The sequence below is a fragment of the Aotus nancymaae genome, unplaced genomic scaffold (genome assembly GCF_030222135.1).
Source record: "Aotus nancymaae isolate 86718 unplaced genomic scaffold, 86718_ANA_hifiasm-v0.15.2.pri h1tg000015l_1, whole genome shotgun sequence".
Classification (NCBI taxonomy): Eukaryota; Metazoa; Chordata; class Mammalia; order Primates; family Aotidae; genus Aotus; species Aotus nancymaae.
The window spans coordinates 10102229-10121041 of record NW_026988427.1 but is presented as its reverse complement, the minus strand read 5'-3'; the positions used below and the strand labels follow the sequence as shown (position 1 = coordinate 10121041).

At 50.0% G+C, this 18813-nt stretch overlaps 2 protein-coding genes across 3 annotated transcripts in view; both read right to left on the bottom strand.

Moving 5' to 3' along the window:
- TBC1D9B (TBC1 domain family member 9B) overlaps positions 1 to 3986 on the bottom strand; it is a 49436-nt gene extending 45450 nt beyond the window's left edge. For both annotated transcript variants that reach the window (XM_012451489.2, XM_012451490.2), the window contains exons 1-2: positions 3793 to 3986; positions 547 to 657 (exon numbers count right to left, since the gene is read on the bottom strand). In XM_012451489.2, coding sequence (XP_012306912.2) covers positions 547 to 657; positions 3793 to 3910 — 229 coding nt within the window. In that variant the 5' untranslated portion in view covers positions 3911 to 3986. The remainder of the gene's footprint in view (positions 1 to 546; positions 658 to 3792) is intronic.
- Positions 3987 to 14680: 10694 nt separating this feature from the next.
- The window catches only part of RNF130 (ring finger protein 130), a 153862-nt gene continuing 149729 nt past the window's right edge, over positions 14681 to 18813 (bottom strand). Inside the window, exon 8 of the mRNA XM_021676315.2 lies at positions 14681 to 16588. Coding sequence (XP_021531990.1) covers positions 16479 to 16588 — 110 coding nt within the window. The 3' untranslated portion in view covers positions 14681 to 16478. The remainder of the gene's footprint in view (positions 16589 to 18813) is intronic.

Below are 18813 nucleotides of genomic sequence, written 5' to 3'. Positions count from 1 at the left end.
ATGGCACTGACGAGACCATGAATAGGACATGCGTGTGCAGCAGGAGAGCTGGATCAAGAAGGCAGAGTGTCACCCTGTTCCACCTCAGCTGGGGACATGGGCATCAGGCGACTCAAATTTTTCACTGCTTTGAACATGCATATGTTAGTGAATGTCTCCAAATGACCACAAAATTGCTGGAAGTATTGATTTGGGGACTGCAAATAAATTTCATTGAGTAGGCCAATTTGCAAATATGGAATCTTTGAACCAGGCTGACTATATCTACCTTGAGAAAAGGTGGCATGAGAATGTGTACGTTGGCTAGCCCCAAGCCTGCGCCCCCAGAGGTACATGGGGCTGTCCTCTCTTACCCTGTCCCCGTGACCAGTGGAGCTGCCTTCCCAAGCTGGAAGCAAAGATTCCTCTACTTCCCTCTTGCTGGCCTGGCCTGAGCTGTCAGCAGGGAACTCCACCCAGGCATGTGGGCTACACACCCCTCCCTCTTGGCAATGGCCCTTCCAGGGCAGACCCTGTCCAGCACCCCTCACAACTAAGGGCACCTACCACAGGCCACTGTCCAGTAGATCTGGGAGTCCTGGGTCTGATGTAGAATGCGGTAAGGGGCCACACGGGCACTGGAGTCCAGCACCACGTCCAGGGTGCCCACGAGAAGACCTGGGAACAGGGCAGAGAGACAAGGAGGGTAAGAGGAGGGGCAGACTGAGGCCCCTGAAGGCTGATTCTGGCCAGAGGCAGACAGGATGGTGATACTACCCAAAGGGTCCAGCCCAAAGAGGGAAATGTCCTGAATTACCCCCATGGTCAAAGGCCTTCAGCCAGCATTTGATCCTCATCAAAAAAATCCCCTTCTACTTCTTCCTGGAAGTATTTACTTCTGCTGGCTCAGAAACACTTGCAAGTAGAAGCAGATGCAAATTTCATGGGGTCAGAGCTTAAACTTCTAAGGGGTCAAAGCTTAAATTCTGGGAGGCCCTCTTTAAGTATACAAAATTAGACTAGAAAACAAGTATTGCTTTAGAATGTGAAAGTACAGAGTTATATATTAAAGATAAAAAAGAACAATACCACAAATATCATAAAATCTAGAAAAACAACAAAATGTTTTCTTAACTTTGCCAGACACATCTCCTGAAATCTGTCTTTCCAGACATTTCTGGTAATGTACTCACCGCTCCTTCACAGGACAATGATTCTGCAACATTATTTTCCGTATTGAGAACAGAAAGATAATGTCGTTTCTTTGCCACGACTCACTGATGTTTATTACCAACAATTCAAGGAAGTTTCTTTTAGTCTCAAAAATCATAACTGAAGATGTAAATTTTTAGAATTGCCAAATTTGGGAAAATATTGATAGTTTTTTCATTTCTGAACTGAAACATTTTAGGGCAGTTCAGGTTTTCTTCTCATCACATATACCCACTTGACAGATGACACACATTGACCAGTTTGTGGTAATGCTCTTTTATTTTTATTTTTTGGTAATGCCATCTTTGTCAGTGTCACCATTTTATGACAAACCAGCAAAAAATACAGAGCTTTTACCACTGTCCGAGTCACTCCTTTTCACTGACTGAATTATCAAGCCATCTAAAAACCTGTTTATTGTTTTTATTTGAAATTTTTTCTTCCTTTTAATGAAGTGCTGCTTTTGCAATGATCTGAAAATATTTTGTTGCCATTTTTCCTGTTGATGTCAGAACAATTTTTACTGATATTACTCAACTTTAACACTTTTGTTTCATAATCCATTAATATTTTTGAGACAGAATCTTGCTCTGTCACCCAAGCTACAGTGCAATAGCGCTATCTTGGCTCACTGCAACCTCAACTTCATGGGTTCAAGCAATTCTTGTGTCTCAGCCTCCTGAGTAGCTGGGATTACGGGAGGGTGACACCATGCCCGTCTAATTTTTGTATTTTTAGTAGAGATGGGATTTTGCCATGTTGGCCAAGCTGGATATTCAGATTCTTTAATGAAAAATCTAGGTTGGCATTTTTTTGTTTTTGAGACAGAGGAGTCTCACTCTGTCGCCCAGGCTGGAGTGCAATGGCACGATCTCGGCTCACTCCAACTTCCTCCTCCCAAGTTCAAGTAATTCTCCTGCCTCAGCCTCCCGAGTAGCTGGGATTACAGGCGTGTGTCACCACAACCAGCTAATTTTTGTATTTTTTTTAGTAGAGTCAGGGTTTCACCATGTTGGCCAGGCTGGTCTTGAACTCCTCACCTCAGGTGATCCACCCACCTCGGCCTCCCAAAGTGCTGGGATTACAGGCTTGAGCCACTGCTCCCGGCCGGTTGGCATGTTTTTATAGATGGCTTTAATGAAACCACATCACTGTCTGCTCCTCTTCAGTGAGGACAGTACTCAGGAGGCCACAATGCCCATGATGGCACAAGGAAGGCCCTGTCAGAGGCCACAGCAAGACACACCAAACCTGGCAGTGGGGAGGGGGTTCAAAGAATGGTTCCCTGGGGGTACCTTGGGAGCTCGATCCCGGGGGACACGGAGAGTGAGGTGGAAAGGAGAAGAGCCTGCAGAAAGAAGGTGTACCGAGGCTGGGCTGCACCTGCACCTGCCGTCCAATGAGATGACCCACATAAGCCTGCCGAGCGCAGCACAAGCGCTGCAAGCCCGCTAGCGAATCTGACACACTGGCACTCTGGCAGAAGAAAAGGGGCCGATTCCTCGCTTTTTTCAATGGGCTTGCAGTAGCTTCGAGGTTGGCCACAGGGGCTGCCGTCTAACTCCCACTGAACAGCTGGGTCCAGGAGGCAGGTCCAGCACAGGAGCCCGAGATCCTTGAGGCCCACTAGGAGGGAGCCCGAAGCTGAAGGGAACACAGTGTTTCTGGGAACAGAACAGTCTTTTCCACGTATAGACGTGTGGCCCAGGTCTGCATCTGGCAGGACCGTATTAGCTGCTAACACTGAAAATCAGGACGATTCACAGAAAATGTTCTGGATAAAATGGAAGAGCTGGCAACATTGAGACCTCATTCCTGTAGGGCAACAATCGGCGTCCTGAAGAGCACAGGATCGAGCCTGAGCCAGCCGGGCTCCTGCAGTCCCGGGCGAGGCCCTAGAGCATGAGGGGCGCAGGAGGACACCTGCGGAGGGAGTGGCCCGTGGGCCTCCCCTGGGTCCCACAGGCCGCGCACCCCAAGGGTGCCTGTTCAGCCTCATCCTATGTGGTGGTGGCGCCCGGGCCCACAAAGGGGAACCTTGGCGAGCTCGCAGGAGCACCCTGTGCTGTTGCCCGAAGCCTTGGGGGGGCAGCTCTGGGAGCACCCAGGAGCAGGAAAGGTCAGGGAGGAGAAGCTGGGGGAATGGGAGTACGGCCAGCCCCAGGGACCGCAGATCTTGCTAGAAGGGCAACACTCTGGTGCGGTGGGAATGAAGAAGGGGCAAAAGAAAACGTGTGCTGGTGTCACCTGGCCCCTTGGATGAACCTGGGGAAACTGAGGTGGAGGATGAGGACTGGGCGGTCTAACTTTCGGCGGTGAAATCCCGGGAATCTGCAGGGCCCCGGAGCTCCGGTCTCCACTCTGCCGCCCCGCGCCGACCCGAGGACAGCCCGCCGAGAGCGCAGTCGCCCACCACGAGCCCCTGGCCTCTCCGCCCCGGCCCCTCCGCGCTCTGCTCCCGGGTCCTCGCCTCGCGCCCCCGCCCCGCCGCGCGCCAGCCTGCGTGTCCGCGGCGACGCGCCGAGGCTGGGCCTGAACCGGACCCGCCCGCCCCAGCCCCGCCGCGGCTCCCACAGGCCCGGCCGCCCGCGCGCCTCTCACCGGTGAGGCCGCCGCCCTTGCCGTGGCCCCGGCGCCGCTGCAGCACGAAGAAGGGGTTGGCCCGCTCCGTCACCCACAGCGCGTTGGCCACCAGCACCTCCTCCGGGCTCAGCCACATCGCGGGGCTGCTCGCACCGGGCCGAGGCCCGCGAGGCGGAAGCGCCCGCCGCCGTCGCCGTCCCGGAGCGAAGCGTGCGAAGCGAGCCGGGGCGGGGCCCGGCGGGCGGCGCCCCCTGGTGGGCGTTCGGCGCTCACGCACGCGGCCTGCGCCACGCGCCGCCCCCTCCGCCCCGGCCCAGGGCGCGCGCCAGCCTGGCCTCCGAGAGCGGCCCAGCCCCTGGCCTCCGGCCGAGGCCCAGGACGGAGCGACCTAGTCCGCAGACAGGGGAGCTGCTGTGCAGAGCAGGGCTTCTGGCGTTTTGAAAGCTGTGCAATGTGAGAGAAAGATGTGAAGAAGCAGAGTTTGGCTGCTTTTGACTTGTTGTGGGTGCAACCCAGGGCATGTTAGCATTGCAAAGATAGCCTGGAAGAGGGTTTGCAGTTCCTCCTAATTCTCAGAATTGTTTTTTTTTTTTTTTTTTTGAGACAGAATCTTGCTCTGTTGCCCAGGCTGGAGTGCAGTGGCCAGATCTCGGCTCACTGCAACCTCTGCCTCCCGGGTTCAAGTGAGTCTCCTGCCTCAGCCTCCTGAGTAGCTGGGATTACAGGCCTCCGCCACCATGCCTGGCTAATTTTTTGTATTTTTAGTAGAGACGGGGGTTTCACCATGTTGACCAGGCTGGTCTCGAACTCCTGATATCAGGTGATCCTCCCACCTTGGCCTCCCAAAGTGCTGGGATTACAGTCATGAACCATCACGCCTGGCCAGTTCTCGGAATTCTGACACTGAGGCCAGAGACCAGAAGAACCCTCCAGCGCAGGACAGGTGCCAGGAAGCCCTGAGATGGGCTGCATCCTTGGAAATCAGTGCAGCCCCTCCCATGACAGACGGGAGGTCACGGAGGCTGGCCGGCCCTGAGGATGGGGTCAGGGCTGTCCCTGGGGCCAGTGGCAGCTTCTGTGCAAGTGTGAGACAGTGAATGCGGGTCCCTGGTCTCCCAGTGCTGACCTGCAGGAGTAGCACCGCTCCACACACGACCTTCTGCGTGAAGGGGCTGTCAACTCCACCTGGGACAACAGGCCTGGATGCATGCTGTCTCAGGTCGACTGGAGTGTGGGGTCACCCTGCTGGCTGAAGCCCCCACCAGGACAGAGGGAAGGGGGCAGTTGGAATCATCCTTGGAGCTGGACCTGGCTTCCAGGCGGGTTTTTTTGTCTGGCACTCAAGAATCTTGGTGTGATGGATGTAGGTCCATGCAGTTGATACCCAGAGTGATCTGCAGTCTTCTGCAATGTTACTGGATATAGAAATCAGCTTTCAAGATGCAGAGGTGGGCTTTCTTCAACACCTTGGAAGCTTGAACTAAGATAGTCATTGTGCTCTCTAGAGGGAAAGAATTTGGAAGAACTGCATTTTTTTTTTTTTTTTTTTAAAGACAGGTTTTCACCATGTTGGTCAGGCTGGTCATGAACTCCTGACCTCAGGTGATCTGCCCACCTCGGCCTCCAAAGTGCTTGGATTACAGGCGTGAGCCACCACGCCCGGCAGAACTGCACTTTTTAACACCCTCAGAGGAGGTAAAGAGTTGTCTTGTTCCTTTATTCCAGTGGCTCTCCCACTTGGGCATACATTAGGATCACCTGGAAGGCTGATTCAAACAGGCGGCTATAATCCCAGCCACTTGGGAGGCTGAGGTGGGAGGATCACTCGAGGTCAGGAGTTCAAAACCAGCTAGGGCAAGACTCCATTTCAAACAAAACAAAACCACACAGGTCGCTGCCCCGATCCCCCAGGGCGTTTGCATTCCTAACTCGTTCCCAGGTGATGTCGATGCTGCTGACCCGGAGACCACTCCTGGAGAATGATTTTTTTATAAGAAGAAAAAGAACAAACATTCATTGAGCACGTAGTATGTGCATGCTAAGCTTACTTCTTTTTGATTTCCTGAGATACAATTCACATTCCATAACAAAGTGCAAGATTTAGTGGTTTTTAGTATATTCGCTAGGCTGGGCATCCATCATCGCTAATTCCAGAGCATTGTTATCAACGCTGCCATTCGCCACTTCCCCGCCTGCCCCCGGCTTTGCCCCAGCAACCGTCAATCTATTTTGACCCTGTACGTTTTACCCATTCCAGACATTTCTTCATATAAATGGAACCATACACTATGTCGTCTTTTGTGTGTGGCTTCTTTCACTTCCCATAATATGTTCGAGGTTCATCCATGTTGTAGCACGTATTGATACTCCATTCCTTCTCATGGTTGAATAATACCCCATGGTATGGATACACCACATTTTGTTTATTTTCTGTTGATGGACATTTGGATTGTTTTCCCTTCTTATTATAATGTTGCCATGAACACTTGTGTACAAGTCTTTGTGTGAGTATGTTTTTAATTCTCTTGGGCATATATCGAGGAGTGGTATTGTTGGGTCATGTGATACAGCTGTGTTTCGCTTTTTAAGCAATGACCAGACTGCTCTCCAAGGCAGCTGTGCTACTCCACCTGCCCACCAGCAGTGTGTAAGAGTTCTAGTTTTTCCAATTCTCCTCAACACTCGTTATTGTCTTTCTTTTTCTTGATGGCCATTTCTGGAGGGTGGGAAGTGGTATCTCACTGTGGTTTGGATTTCCATTTCCCTGATGAGTAATGATGTTGAGCATCTTTTCATGTACTTTTTGGTTATTTGTATATTTTACCAGGAGAAATGCCAGTTTATATCCTTTGCCTATTTTTTTAAAAAATTTTTACTTTATTATTTATTTGTTTTTGAGATGGAGTGCCATGGTGCTATCTCGGTTCACTGCAGCCTCTGCCTCCGCCTCCTGAATTCAAGAAATTCTCCTGCCTCAGCCACCTGAGTAGCTCAGATTACAGGTGCGCACCACCATGCCCGGCTAATTTTTGTATTTTTAGTAGAGAAGAGGTTTCATCATGTTGGCCGAGATGGTCTTGAACTCCTTACCTCAAGTGATCCACCCACCTCGGCCTCCCAAAGTGCTGGGATTACAAGCGTGAGCCACCGCGCCTGGCCGAGTTGTAAGCATTCTTTATATATTCTGGATACTAGACTGTTACTGGATATGACATTAAGCCTACTTCTTAAATTATTTTAAGTATAATCCCCACACATCAACCCTATGAGGTAGGTATTTTATGATCCCTATTTTACAGATGATAAAACTGAAATCCAGACAGATGAGATGATTTGCCAAGTTCACACTATGATGTGGGTGGCAAGGTGGCTCTCCTGTGCAGACCGTTCTGGCTCCAGCTCTTGTCTACATGTGTGGGACATGTGCTGCCTTTGCCCCCGGCGTCCACTTCTGCTGTCTGTGCAGCGTCGTTCGCGATTCTGCAGTGGAAACCGTACCTCAGAACACGCAGCTCCTGTCTGTCAGTTGAAGGTGCGTGGACACCTGGGCTGTGGAAGTGGAGCCCATGCCAGCTGAGTCTATCAGGGCATTCTGTCTGTGATCACAGGGGCTGCCTGGTGATGGCCACATGCCTCCAACCAAGCCAGTTGGGCCAGGGAAATACCGTTCTGCCCTGGGCCATCTCAGGGGAGGTGGACCGGCTCTTGTGCTGATGCGGTTTCTGCCACCCTGAGCCTGGGAATGGGGTTCCCTTGAAGGAAGCAAAGTTGCCATGTGTCTTGGTGTCAGCATTTGAGGGTCAAATTACAGCAAGCCTGACACAGGCACCTCTGGGCATTTTGGCTTTCGGGAGCTGTTACATTCCCCCTTTTGTGTTAACCAGTTTTGGCTGGGTTTTCTGTCATCTGTAACCAAGAGAGTCCTCAGTGATACATGTTACCACCAATACTCCATGTGGTCAAATCAGCTTTTTCAATAGGTTTTTATTGAAATGGTTATATCAGCAAATTCTGCACATAACAGGTGTACACCGTTGGCATATAGATATATACCATACAATTTCACTACTGATTATACTTACACCAACCATGCAGACCTAGGAACTGTGCTGCCCAGAACATTCCAAAGGGTTGATGAGATCTGATTGTCAAGAACGAGCTCACACTCTACTTGTAGGTGTTTGCGTTCCGGACGAGAAAACTCCCTACAGGGAGGCCCAAAACTGAGCGAATCGTGTTTTGCTTCTTCAATATTTACTGTTCTTTCTGGCACAAGCAATCCAATGGTGAATTAAAATTCAAGTGCATAGTTTCCTTTTCATCCCTCAAGGTGGAAGATAAGTCATTTGCCACATTTAGGTATATCCCAAGCCTCCCCACCCCACGTCACCTGTGCTATAGTTAGAAAAATAGTTTTGTATGCCATACTCTGAGAGGCTGTGCATAGTGAGAGGAACCTGGAGTAAGGCAGGCTCTTTGAATGACCCAAATGTGAAAGGGGCAACTTTAATATTTTATGAGTATAAAAGCCACTGAGGGTTCAAAACAATTGTGACATATGTGGCCTAGGACCTGCACCAGCTCCTTTTTCTGTACGGAACAGGATGCTTCTATCAGGTGAGAATGTTCTCCACACCCCAAATATCATTTTCTAGCTTGGAGCCTTTTCCTGTCTTTCTAATCATACTGGACAAGTTTTTGTTGTTGTTGCTGAGTTATTGCCTCTCTGCAGTAGATCCTGCCTCCAATTCTCAGCTTAAGATACCAGATTCTGGCCCCAAGCCCCAGTCAGGAGATCCACTCCTCCAGCTGGCTCAGCAAACCAGGCTCAGGCTGCCTGGAGAAGCACCCTCTCTATTCTCTCCAGGATGGCACACGTCATCTCAGGCTGGGCACTCAGCAAAGGTGCTGGGACCTGGAACTGGGCCATACCTACCGGCCCAGTCCACAGAGCACAGCTGGCAATCCACAGCCCTTCTGCTATGAGAGCGCTTACTCGCCTGAAGGAAGAGAAATGGCAGGGATGTTATTTCCACCTAATCACCTCCCAACCATTTCTTTACAAACATCTTGGTTCAGTACCTCCCAGTCATTGGAGAAGTCCTTTAATATCACATAGTGTAAATATACTTGCACTTAATTGGAGATAAAGGGTGTTCCAAAAGCAAATTTGAATTTACTTTGTGTTGAGTTCAATTTGTAAACCACAGCTCAGAACCATCGTCTATGACGCTCCACAGATGGTGGTGGCTGTAGAGAGAGGTGGCTAGGGAAGGTGATGATCTGAGGATGTGTGGGGGACTGAGGAGGCCAAGTCAGCCTGGCCAGGTGACCATGTTCCACAGGGAGCTGGCTGGCCTGAGAGGAGAGCAGAGGGGCCCGGAGCCTCCGCCTCGACTGAGAGGAGCTTGCTCGCCACGTGCACCTTGAGTTCCCACAGGACAATGCATGTGCGCTAGGCGAGGCACCACCCTCAGCTTGGGCCACTAGCGCTGTTTTCCCAGGGCTGGCTGGGCCACCTAGAGCTTTTGTGGTGTGTGCACAGGGAGGAAGAGTCAACGGGAGGAACTCCACAGCCCAGGCAGAGGTCTGAGCTGGCCAGCAGCACTGACTCCTTCTGAAAGCTTAAAACTCAAGTTGCAGGACGTTGAAAGGTTTATTTATTTTTTTCTTTTCCATAAAGGATCTTCCTTCTTCCCCAAGTTAGAGTGAAGAAAACAGAAAAAAATAGCTTGAGCCTAGGGTGGAAAAAGAAGGAAAACCTCCGATGAGTCCAGGTGACGACTGGGCAGCCCCACGCAGGGTCTTTGTGAGACCACAGGAGCCAAGACGCGGGCATAGGAACATCACCCTTTGAGCAGCCAAGGCGGATGGCACCTTCCCCTCCACAGTCACTGGAGGCTGTGGGGCCACAGCTGTGGAGAACACAGGCGGCTGGAAACCCTCTCGGTGTCTCTTCTTCAAAGCTCAGTTTGTTGGGCTCTTCCAGGAAACCCACAAAAAAGAGGGTGAACCTTTAGCCATACCCCAGAGGAGCTTCACGGCTACAGGGAGCCTCCTGCTCCCCAGCTGAGCCCTCACAGCCAGGCCTCAGGGGCCAGTGTGACCTGGAAACTCGGAGCCCCCATGAGTCACGGGGCAGCCAGTCCCACGACTCGCACGAGGTGCAGATTTGGAGGCTCACGCTTTGCTTCCCTTGAAGTTGCCTCAGACAATAAGGAAGAGAATTCCAAGAAGCAAACGCAGGCACCTTCTCCCCGCCTGCCTTCTTCCTGTGTATTTCCTGATGCTGCAATACTTCAAACACATAAGGGCTTCTCCCAGTCCTTCTGCAAGACTCTTCACCACAGCCGAGGGCGCTGTGTGACTATTACAATCAACAGCCTTTGCTAATGGGCCAAAAGGAGGGTGTGTCGAAGCTTTGGAATGCTTCACCAACAAGGCCAAAATCCAAGACAGAACTCCATGCCCCTCACGTGTAACATCTGCCCTAACCGGACCTGGGAGGGGAAGGCGCCTATTTTAAGCTGTGGGTGTCGCCGTGCGATGAGGATCCCTTACTCATCTCCCCACCTTCCCTGACATTATGAGCCAGGGTTGAGTTTAGTCACATTAAACTCTGCTTCTGGGTGACACTGAACACAGGAGATGAAGTGACAGCTAGTTGGCCTGCCTTCCTTGAAGAAGGAAATCATTTTCAATTGCTTTTCTAAATCAGTTGCTTCAGTAGCTCCTTCTCTCCACACCTTAAAGGTCAGGGCTTTATCCCAAGCCCCAGGCTTATGTCACTGGGGGGTTCCAGCCCCACTCTGGCTTCCGCCTCCATCTGAACTCAGGGACACCTCTCCTGGCCAGCCCCTCTTGGGAGATTCTGCCTCCATTGAGTGTGAGTGCGTGCATACCTGTGGGGGTGTGTTGGGGGAGGGAGGAGGAAGGAAGAGATTTGGGTGCCATAGATATTGTGATTACGTGGCGGTATTCAGCAGGACAAGGTGGCATGTTCTCTTAAAACACAGCTTCTGACTGGGTGTGGTGGCTCATGCCTATAATCCCAGCACTTTGAGAGGCTGAGGTGGGCAGATCACTGGAGCCCAGGAGTTTGAGGCTAGCCTGGGCAACATGGAGAAACTCTTGTCTTTAAAACAATTAAAAATTAAGCCAGGTGTGGTGTCACACACCTGTAGTCCCAGCTACTTGAGAAGCTGAGTCAGGAGAATCCCTTGAACCTGGGAGGCGGAGGTTGCAGTGAGCTGAGATTGCACCATTGCACTCCAGCCTGGACAGAGTGAGACTTGTCTCAAAAAAAAAAAAAAAAAAAAATTAGCTGGGCATGGTGGTATGCACCTGTAGTCCCAGTTACTCTGGAGGCAGAGGTAGGGGGATCACTTTAGCCTAGGAGGCTGAGGCTGCAGTGAGCTGAGATCACACCCCTACACTCCAGCCTGGGCAACAGAGTGGGACCCTGTTTCTAAAAAAATTAAGAAACATAGAAACACAGCTTCACAGGCATTCTGATGCAGAGGTCTGTACCTTGGCCAGCTCGCCCCCACCGAACCTCCACCTGGGCACCAGGTTTGCACCTCCACGCCCCCTTCCAGAGCCCCTGCCAGCCCAGACCTAAAGTATCCCCACAGGGCTCTCCCTGGGTACCCCCAACACCCACCCAGGCACCAGGACTGGAAGCCCAGGCTTCTGCTTCAATCTCCCTCCTTTTCCACTTGCCATCAGAGCCTGGTGTGGGGTCTGTGAATGCCTCCCTTTTGCCTTGGCCCCTCAGGCAGGACTGGCATCCCAGGCCTCCCCAACCCCCAGTGCGGTTCCTTTTCTTTCCAAACAGAGACAGGAGTCTGGTCCCCCTGGCGAGTCTCCCCTGCCCAGGAAGTGCTGCTCTTGCCTCCTGGCCATTGTCCACACGTCCTCGCCACTGTTCCCTCGGGCCTCTCTGTGGCTGCAATGCCTCCCCTCCACCTGTGCCCTGGAAGTCCCTCCTCATCCAGATTCACCTTCATATCATTTGCTCTCATACCCTAGTTGGTTGATAATACACTCATTGTATAAAACAGCCAAAATCTCAATGGTCACGGATTCACTCCAACTTCAAGTAGTGTGTTTGGCACAGAGGCTTCATAAAAGTCTGCTGACGATATTAACTGTACAATCCCACTCTTTTCCTTCTACGTTCTGCTTCACTAAAATCAGTGTTTTTCTTTCATGACATTTATGAGCAGCATCCACTTGGCAAGGAACCATATTGTCACTTGCCAGTGGTTAATGTCAACCACTGACATTAACGTCACCTCCTTGTTTTCCTATAGCAGAGTCAGTGCCTCAATAATTAAGGTTAACAGCAGGAGAATACTTTGATTTTTCTTCAGTTAAAACTAGCTTCAGCTGGACATGGGGCGGGGGTGGCCTGAGCCTGTGGTCCCAGCTACTGGGGAGGCTGAGGTGAGAGGATCACTTGAGCCCAGGAGGTCAAGGCTGCAGTGAGCCATGATTGTGCCATCGTACTCCTGCCTGGGCAACGGAGCGAGATCCTGTCTCTAAAAAAATTAAAATGTAGAAAAAAAATTTATTTAGCATGTACCTCAATGAGTGGACTGGATATGAAGGTAAGCATGAAAAGAGCTTATACAGCCTATAGGAAATGTCAAGTTTGTAAATTCAGTAATCTCATTTTAAAAAATACTTTTCCAAATATCATCAGACTCACTGGCAGCCGGGGCTGTTGCCACATCAGGGAAGCTGGCAGGTGCCGGACCAGAGGTCAAGGCAGTGCCTCACGGACGTGCTTCTCAGCCAGGCCTGAGGACCACCGGGGAGCTGGGAGTTGGGGCCTATCTGCAAAAGCAAGGCTCATCAGGGTTGTGATGTGTTTTCAGCTGGGGATAGAGCTTGTCTTCCCAAGAGGAGGGCAGAGGCAGGCAGCCCTGGGCAGACACGCTCACCAACACCAGTGGCTGAGCTCTGCCTCCTTCAGTGGAAGCTCTGGCTGTCTGGCCTCCCCTCCTCTCCGCCTGGAATAAGGTGGCCTACTATGGGCAGTTTTAACACCCTCCCTTAGGATGTTAAAAATCACCAAAGTGGAAGGGCGCGTTGGCTCACGCCTGTAATCCCAACATTCTGGGAGGCCGAAGCAGGCAGATCACGAGGTCAAGAGTTTGAGACCAGCCTGGCCAATATAGTGAAACTCCATCTCTACTAAAAATACAAAAATTAGCTGGGCGCGGTGGCGCAAGCCTGTAGTTTCAGCTACTCGGGAGGCTAAGGTAGAAGAATTGCTTGAACCCGGGAGTAGGAGGTTGCAGTGAACCGAGACTGCGCCACTGCACTCCAGCCTGGGTGACGGAGTGAGACTCTGTCTCAAAAAAAAAAAAAAAAAAATCACCGAAGCTTGAGCATGTGCATTTCAGTAGTCACAACCAACTCCCAGAGGATGCAGCTGGCTGCCCTGGCTCTAGACCTGCTCATCCTGCCACACATGCCCACGGTCCTGCTCACCTGGGCACAGGCCCAGCTCACGGCAGTCGACTGGAGGCAGGGAGGGGGTGTGGTGTAAATAGCTGCCCCCTCAACAATGACTGAAGTTATCATACATTTCCTAATAACTGCTGCTGGTGGCAAGACTTGCAGCTGAGACGCTCATTCTTTGCACCCCATCACACCTTCAGCGGGCAGAACACTGCTCTCCAGGTGCCTCAGGGCAGCACTGCCCATGTGGAGACGTGTGTCCTCACAATGCTTGCCTGACAGGCAGCCCCGGCCACTTCCTGCCAGGGTCCCAGCTTAGCACGGATTTTCCCCAGCATAGCAGTTAGTAAAGAGGCTTTCATTTGGGATAAAAAAAAAAAATGCCATTCTTGGCTGGGCATGGTGGCTCACACCTGGAATCCCGGAACTTTGGGAGGCTGAGGTGGGGGTGGATTGCTTGAGCCCAGGAGTTCAAGACCAGCCTGGGCAACATGGCGAAGTCCCATGTCTCTAGAGAAAATACAAAAATTAGCTGGGCGTGGTGAATTGTGCCTGTGGTTCCAGCTACTCTTGGGCTGAAGTAGGAGGATCACTTGAGCCCAGGGGGTGGAGGCTGCAGTGGGCCGAGGTTGTGCCACTGCATTCCAGCCTGGGCGACAGAGTGAGACCCTGTCTCAAAACGAAAACAAAAATCAGAAACCAAAAACCAAATCATCCTCTGTACTTCTGAAGAACAAGATCTTAACGAGAAGTTAGTGTCCCTCCTGACAAAGATAGGACATTCTGTAGCTGAGCCAGAGGAGGACCCCAATTTTCCAGGGAAGGGTGTCAAGCTGAGACCCGGAGCCCTGCTCTGAGTACACTCCCCTGTAAGGAATGCCTCCTTGCTCATTCTACAGTAGATGTGTGCCCCAGATTTCCCAGAAACTCAAATGTTATGTTAATAGACAGATTCTAGGGGCCTGAAATTGTTATTTCTTCTTAAGTAATTTCGTACTTTTTCAGTAAAGAAACTGTGTTGAAGCCAGGTGTGGTGGGTCATGCCTGTAATCCCAGCACTTTGGGAGGTCAGGAGTTTGAGACCAGCCTGGCCAACATGGTGAAACCCCATCTCTACTAAAAATACAAACATCAGCCGGGTGTGGTGGCGCATGCCTATAGTTCCAGCTACTCAGGAAGCTAAGGCAGGAGAATCGCTTGAACTCGGAGGTGGAGGTTGCAGTGAGCCAAGATTGCGCCACTGCACTCCAGCCTGGGTGACAGAGTGAGACTTTGTCTCAAAAAAAAAATGTGTTGAGTGGAATTTAATGTATATGCCTTTGTAAGACCTCAAATCAGGAGAACATGCTACACGGGGGTCTGAGTTTTGGTTTGGGAAAGCAAGGAGGTGGTATAGACAACACGGCGACAATCAGAACTGAGCTGTCCTATCTTTCAGGCAGGCCAAGCACGTACACATGCAGGCACGTGTCTGGAACCTCCCGCAAATGGTTCCAGCCTCCTGCAGACTCATCCTCCCTCTGACAGCCCAATGGAAGAACCTGTTTTTCTGAACTATGGTATATCGAAACTGCTCATTGAAAATATTTTTGTAGTACAAAGACTATAATAAAGAAAAAAAACCCCAAAGGCCCTTGGTAAACGGTAAAACACAAAAGCTGCTAAGACCTTGAAAATCTGCACCGTTTTAGCCTCAAATGAGTGAAAACAAAATGCCACTGCTCGCTCTCTGGCAGCATTCACGAAGGCTGTCCCCATCAGGGCTCTGCCGGTCTCTTTTAGGCACACCTGTGTCTCAGGCATGTTACTAACGCATTATGAGAAAAGACCCTCAGGAGAAGCTGCACGTGGGAAAATGGCAAGTGTTCACTTCAAACTTACGTTCCACAGTCAGTGAGAACAGGGCGGGGGATTCACGCGTCTGCTCGGTTTGCTGCCAGATCAGACCCTAGGCACGTGGAGACTGAGGTCCCTGTTCCGACAACAAGGGTCTGTACACCTCACGCCGCCACGCGGCTCATACCGATAAGGAGAAGCAGATTCAACTCGGTTGTGTCCTTTTGCAAAGAGGGTGGACTGATTTGTTTTATAAATTTGCCCGTGGTGGTTCTGTACTGGGATCACTTGTAAGATGCAAGTTTCTCATCATGTTAATTCGATGTCATCCAAGGTGTGTGGGAAAATCCCGCATGCCCCTGATGCCCGGCACGCTGGCTGCTCCACCGTCCTGTAAGCCTGGCAGCCAGTGCTCCTGTGCCTTTTTCATGCTATGCTGGGGCTGGTGGGGAGGACTGGGCTGCACAGTGGACACTGAAGATGGGTGCTTATCTGGTATCTGCAGCAAGATGGGAGTTCGGTCTTCCCAATGAGACATTCCAGATCGTTCTGTTTTTCACAATTGCTGACCATCCCCCCTGAAATCACTGTGCCCAGAGACACTGCGGAGCTGGGCTCCCAGGTGCCACCTCCTTATACACACACCTCAGGGGTGGCCGAGTAGACGTGTCTACAGGCTGCAGGGATGGAGGGGCCTTCAGTGTTTTCGTGCTGACATAAACACTTGTCACTTTACGTCATGCTCAACATGGAGGCTGGAAAATGGCGATGCAGATGGCTGCCTGGCCCTGCACATAGACCCGGCCCCACGGCCTGCGTCTCCCATGGCCCTGCCCTGGCAGGAAGTGGGTGGTCAGAGTCTCAGAGGACGTACAAAGGCAAGGCCTTTTCTCAACCCCCTTTAGAAGAGGCTCTTCAGCAGGAAGTAGAATAAGCAAGAGGGGACCATCCAGAGTAGGTCAGGGAAAAGCACCTGCACTCCGCAGGGGTAGGAAGCTTCTCCCACAGGGCAATATGCATCGAAAGCGGGGACTACAAAACGATGTTAAAAACCCCAACTTCCCTGGCACAGAACAGCATGTGATTATTCAGAGATGCATCTGCAATGCAACATTAATCCCAGGCCTGGCCTCTTCTCTAGAAACAGCCAGGCTTGCTAGGCGCCCACCTTCAATAATCAGCTTGGACGCATTTTCAATTCCACAAGGCTCACCTGGGCAATACTGCTGTCCTCAAAGCCTCTCCTTGGGGGAACTTTGCAAATTAACCCTGAACCCCAACCTGTGCTTGGAAAGTGCTGCCATTCTTCCAAAACGGATGCTGACAGAATACAAAATAAGAAAGGTGATCAGAAATCAAATCACGAAAGCAGTGACCCTACAGCCCATGTTTAAAAATCAGGTTTTGTTCTCATCATATATGTCCAAAGAAGGTTCAATTGTGGAGAATTCACTTTCATACACCAGACTCCGAGGGGACAAAGAGTTTCGATGAAAGAAGTGACCACCTGAAAAAGAAGAAGAAAAAGAGACTTAAAGGTCATCAGGCCTATGTTTCTCATAGAGCTTGGAGGAAACAATGCGGATTATTTTTGAAGCATGACATTTTCTTAAATATCCTTCATTTGGGGCTCTTATTAGAGAAATGGAAAGAGTGCGGGCATCCTTTAATTCAAGCATGCTTTAAGCATCTAAGTCCCAATCTTTGGATCCCCAAGGGACTAACCACTGGAGCTCCTCAAAGCAAAAGCTGCCTAGTGCTCTTAAAAGGATTCCACTTAGAAATGTGAACACTTGGCCAGGCACAGTGGCTCATGCCTATAATCCCAGCACTTTGGGAGGCTGAGGCGGGCAGATCACGAGGTCAAGAGATCAAGACCAGCCTGCCCAATATGGTGAAACCCCGTCTCTACTGAAAATACAAAAATTAGCTGAATGTGGTGACTTGCACCTGTAGTCCCAGTTGTTTGGGAGGCTGAGGCAGGAGAATTGCTTGAACCTGAGAGGAGGAGGTTGCAGTGAGCCGAGATCGCACTACTGCACTCCAGCCTGGCAATATAGTGAGACTCCGTCTCAAAGGAAAAAAAAAGAAAGAAAGAAATGTGAAGACTCTTTCCTGGACACACCATCTTATGGAGGACTGCCCCCAGCCCTCTCATGTGAGCACCTGTTCTGGTTTGGTCCTGGGGATAGGCATGGAGTCTCCTCATCAGCTGGGCAGACTTGGGGGCTCTGATTTTATATATATATATATTTTTTTATTTTTATTTTATATATTTTATATATATTATATATATATAAATATAAAAATATAATATATATATTTTATGTATATTTTTTATATAAATAAATTATTATTATTATTTTTTTGATGGAGTTTGCTCTTGCTGCCCAGGCTGGAGGGCGGTAGTGTGATCGCGGCTCACTGCAAGCTCCGCCTCCCAGGCTCAAGTGATTCTCCTGCTCAGCCTCCCCAGCAGCTGGGACTACAAGCACCTGCCACCATGCCTGGCTAAATTTTGTATTTTTAGTAGAGATGGGGTCTCACCATATTGGCCAGGCTGGTCTCAAACTCCTGACCTCAGGTGATCCGCCTGCCTCAGCCTCCCAAAGTGCTGGGATTACAGGCTTGAGTCACCACGCCCGGTCTGGGATAATATATTTTAAAGTTTATAATTATATGAAAGTTATGCCTTCATATGGTTTAGCTCATCCCACATGTGTTCTTAAGAGCAGCGGTCTCCGTTTCTCAGACATAGGCACTTCTAGCTGATTCTTAGCATTTACCTCCATGTCTCTAGTAATATGCCTCTATTGGTCCTTCTGAATTTTTTCAGTCTTAGGCTTTATCTACTGAATTCCCACTGTGGAAGATGAGGATTTTCTCCTAACCCCGCCCCCACATTGCACATACTTTCCATTGCCTCAATATAATTATATTTGATTTTAAAATTCCATATTTAGGTTATTTGAATATTTGTCCTACTCAAAGCTAAGCCATGCTTACATTTCCTTTTCTACTAAACTGTTTGTAAGTTTTACTGGTGTATAACTGACATACAATGAAATGCACATGTTTAAAGTACATAATTTGGCGAGTGCTGACATCTGTACACACCGGTGACACCATCACCAGAATGAAGACCACAAACGTATCCATCACCCCAAAGTTTCCTGGTGCCTCTCGATAATCCCTCCCCCTTCTTTCTACCCTATTCCTATTGCCAGGGAAACATAGGTTAGTTTGAACTTTTCTAGAATTTTATATAAATGGAATTACATGTTATATATTGGCTGTCACAAAGTTGCTATGAACATCTGTGCACATAGGTTGTGTGAACATACGCTTTAATATCTCCTAGATCTGTAAATACTCAGGGGTGAAATGACTGCGAAAAACGAACTTTTACAGAAACTGCCAAGCTGTTCTAGGAGAGTCCTTTTGGCCGCGTATGGAAGTCCCAGCTCCTTTTCATACTCAGCGACGCTTGATCTGGTCAGTCCTGGAAAAGCTCAGGCATTCCAGCAGGAGTGCAGCAGTTTCTCATTGTGGTTTCAATTTGCATTTCCCTGATGACTAACGATGCCGAGCATCTTTTCACGGGCTTATTAGCCAACTGCATATCTTCTTTTGTGAAGTGTTTTCTTCAACTCTTTAGTCCATTAAAAAAACTGGACTTTTAAAAAAAATTTGTTTTTTAATTTTTTTGAGACAGTCTTGCTCTGTTACCAG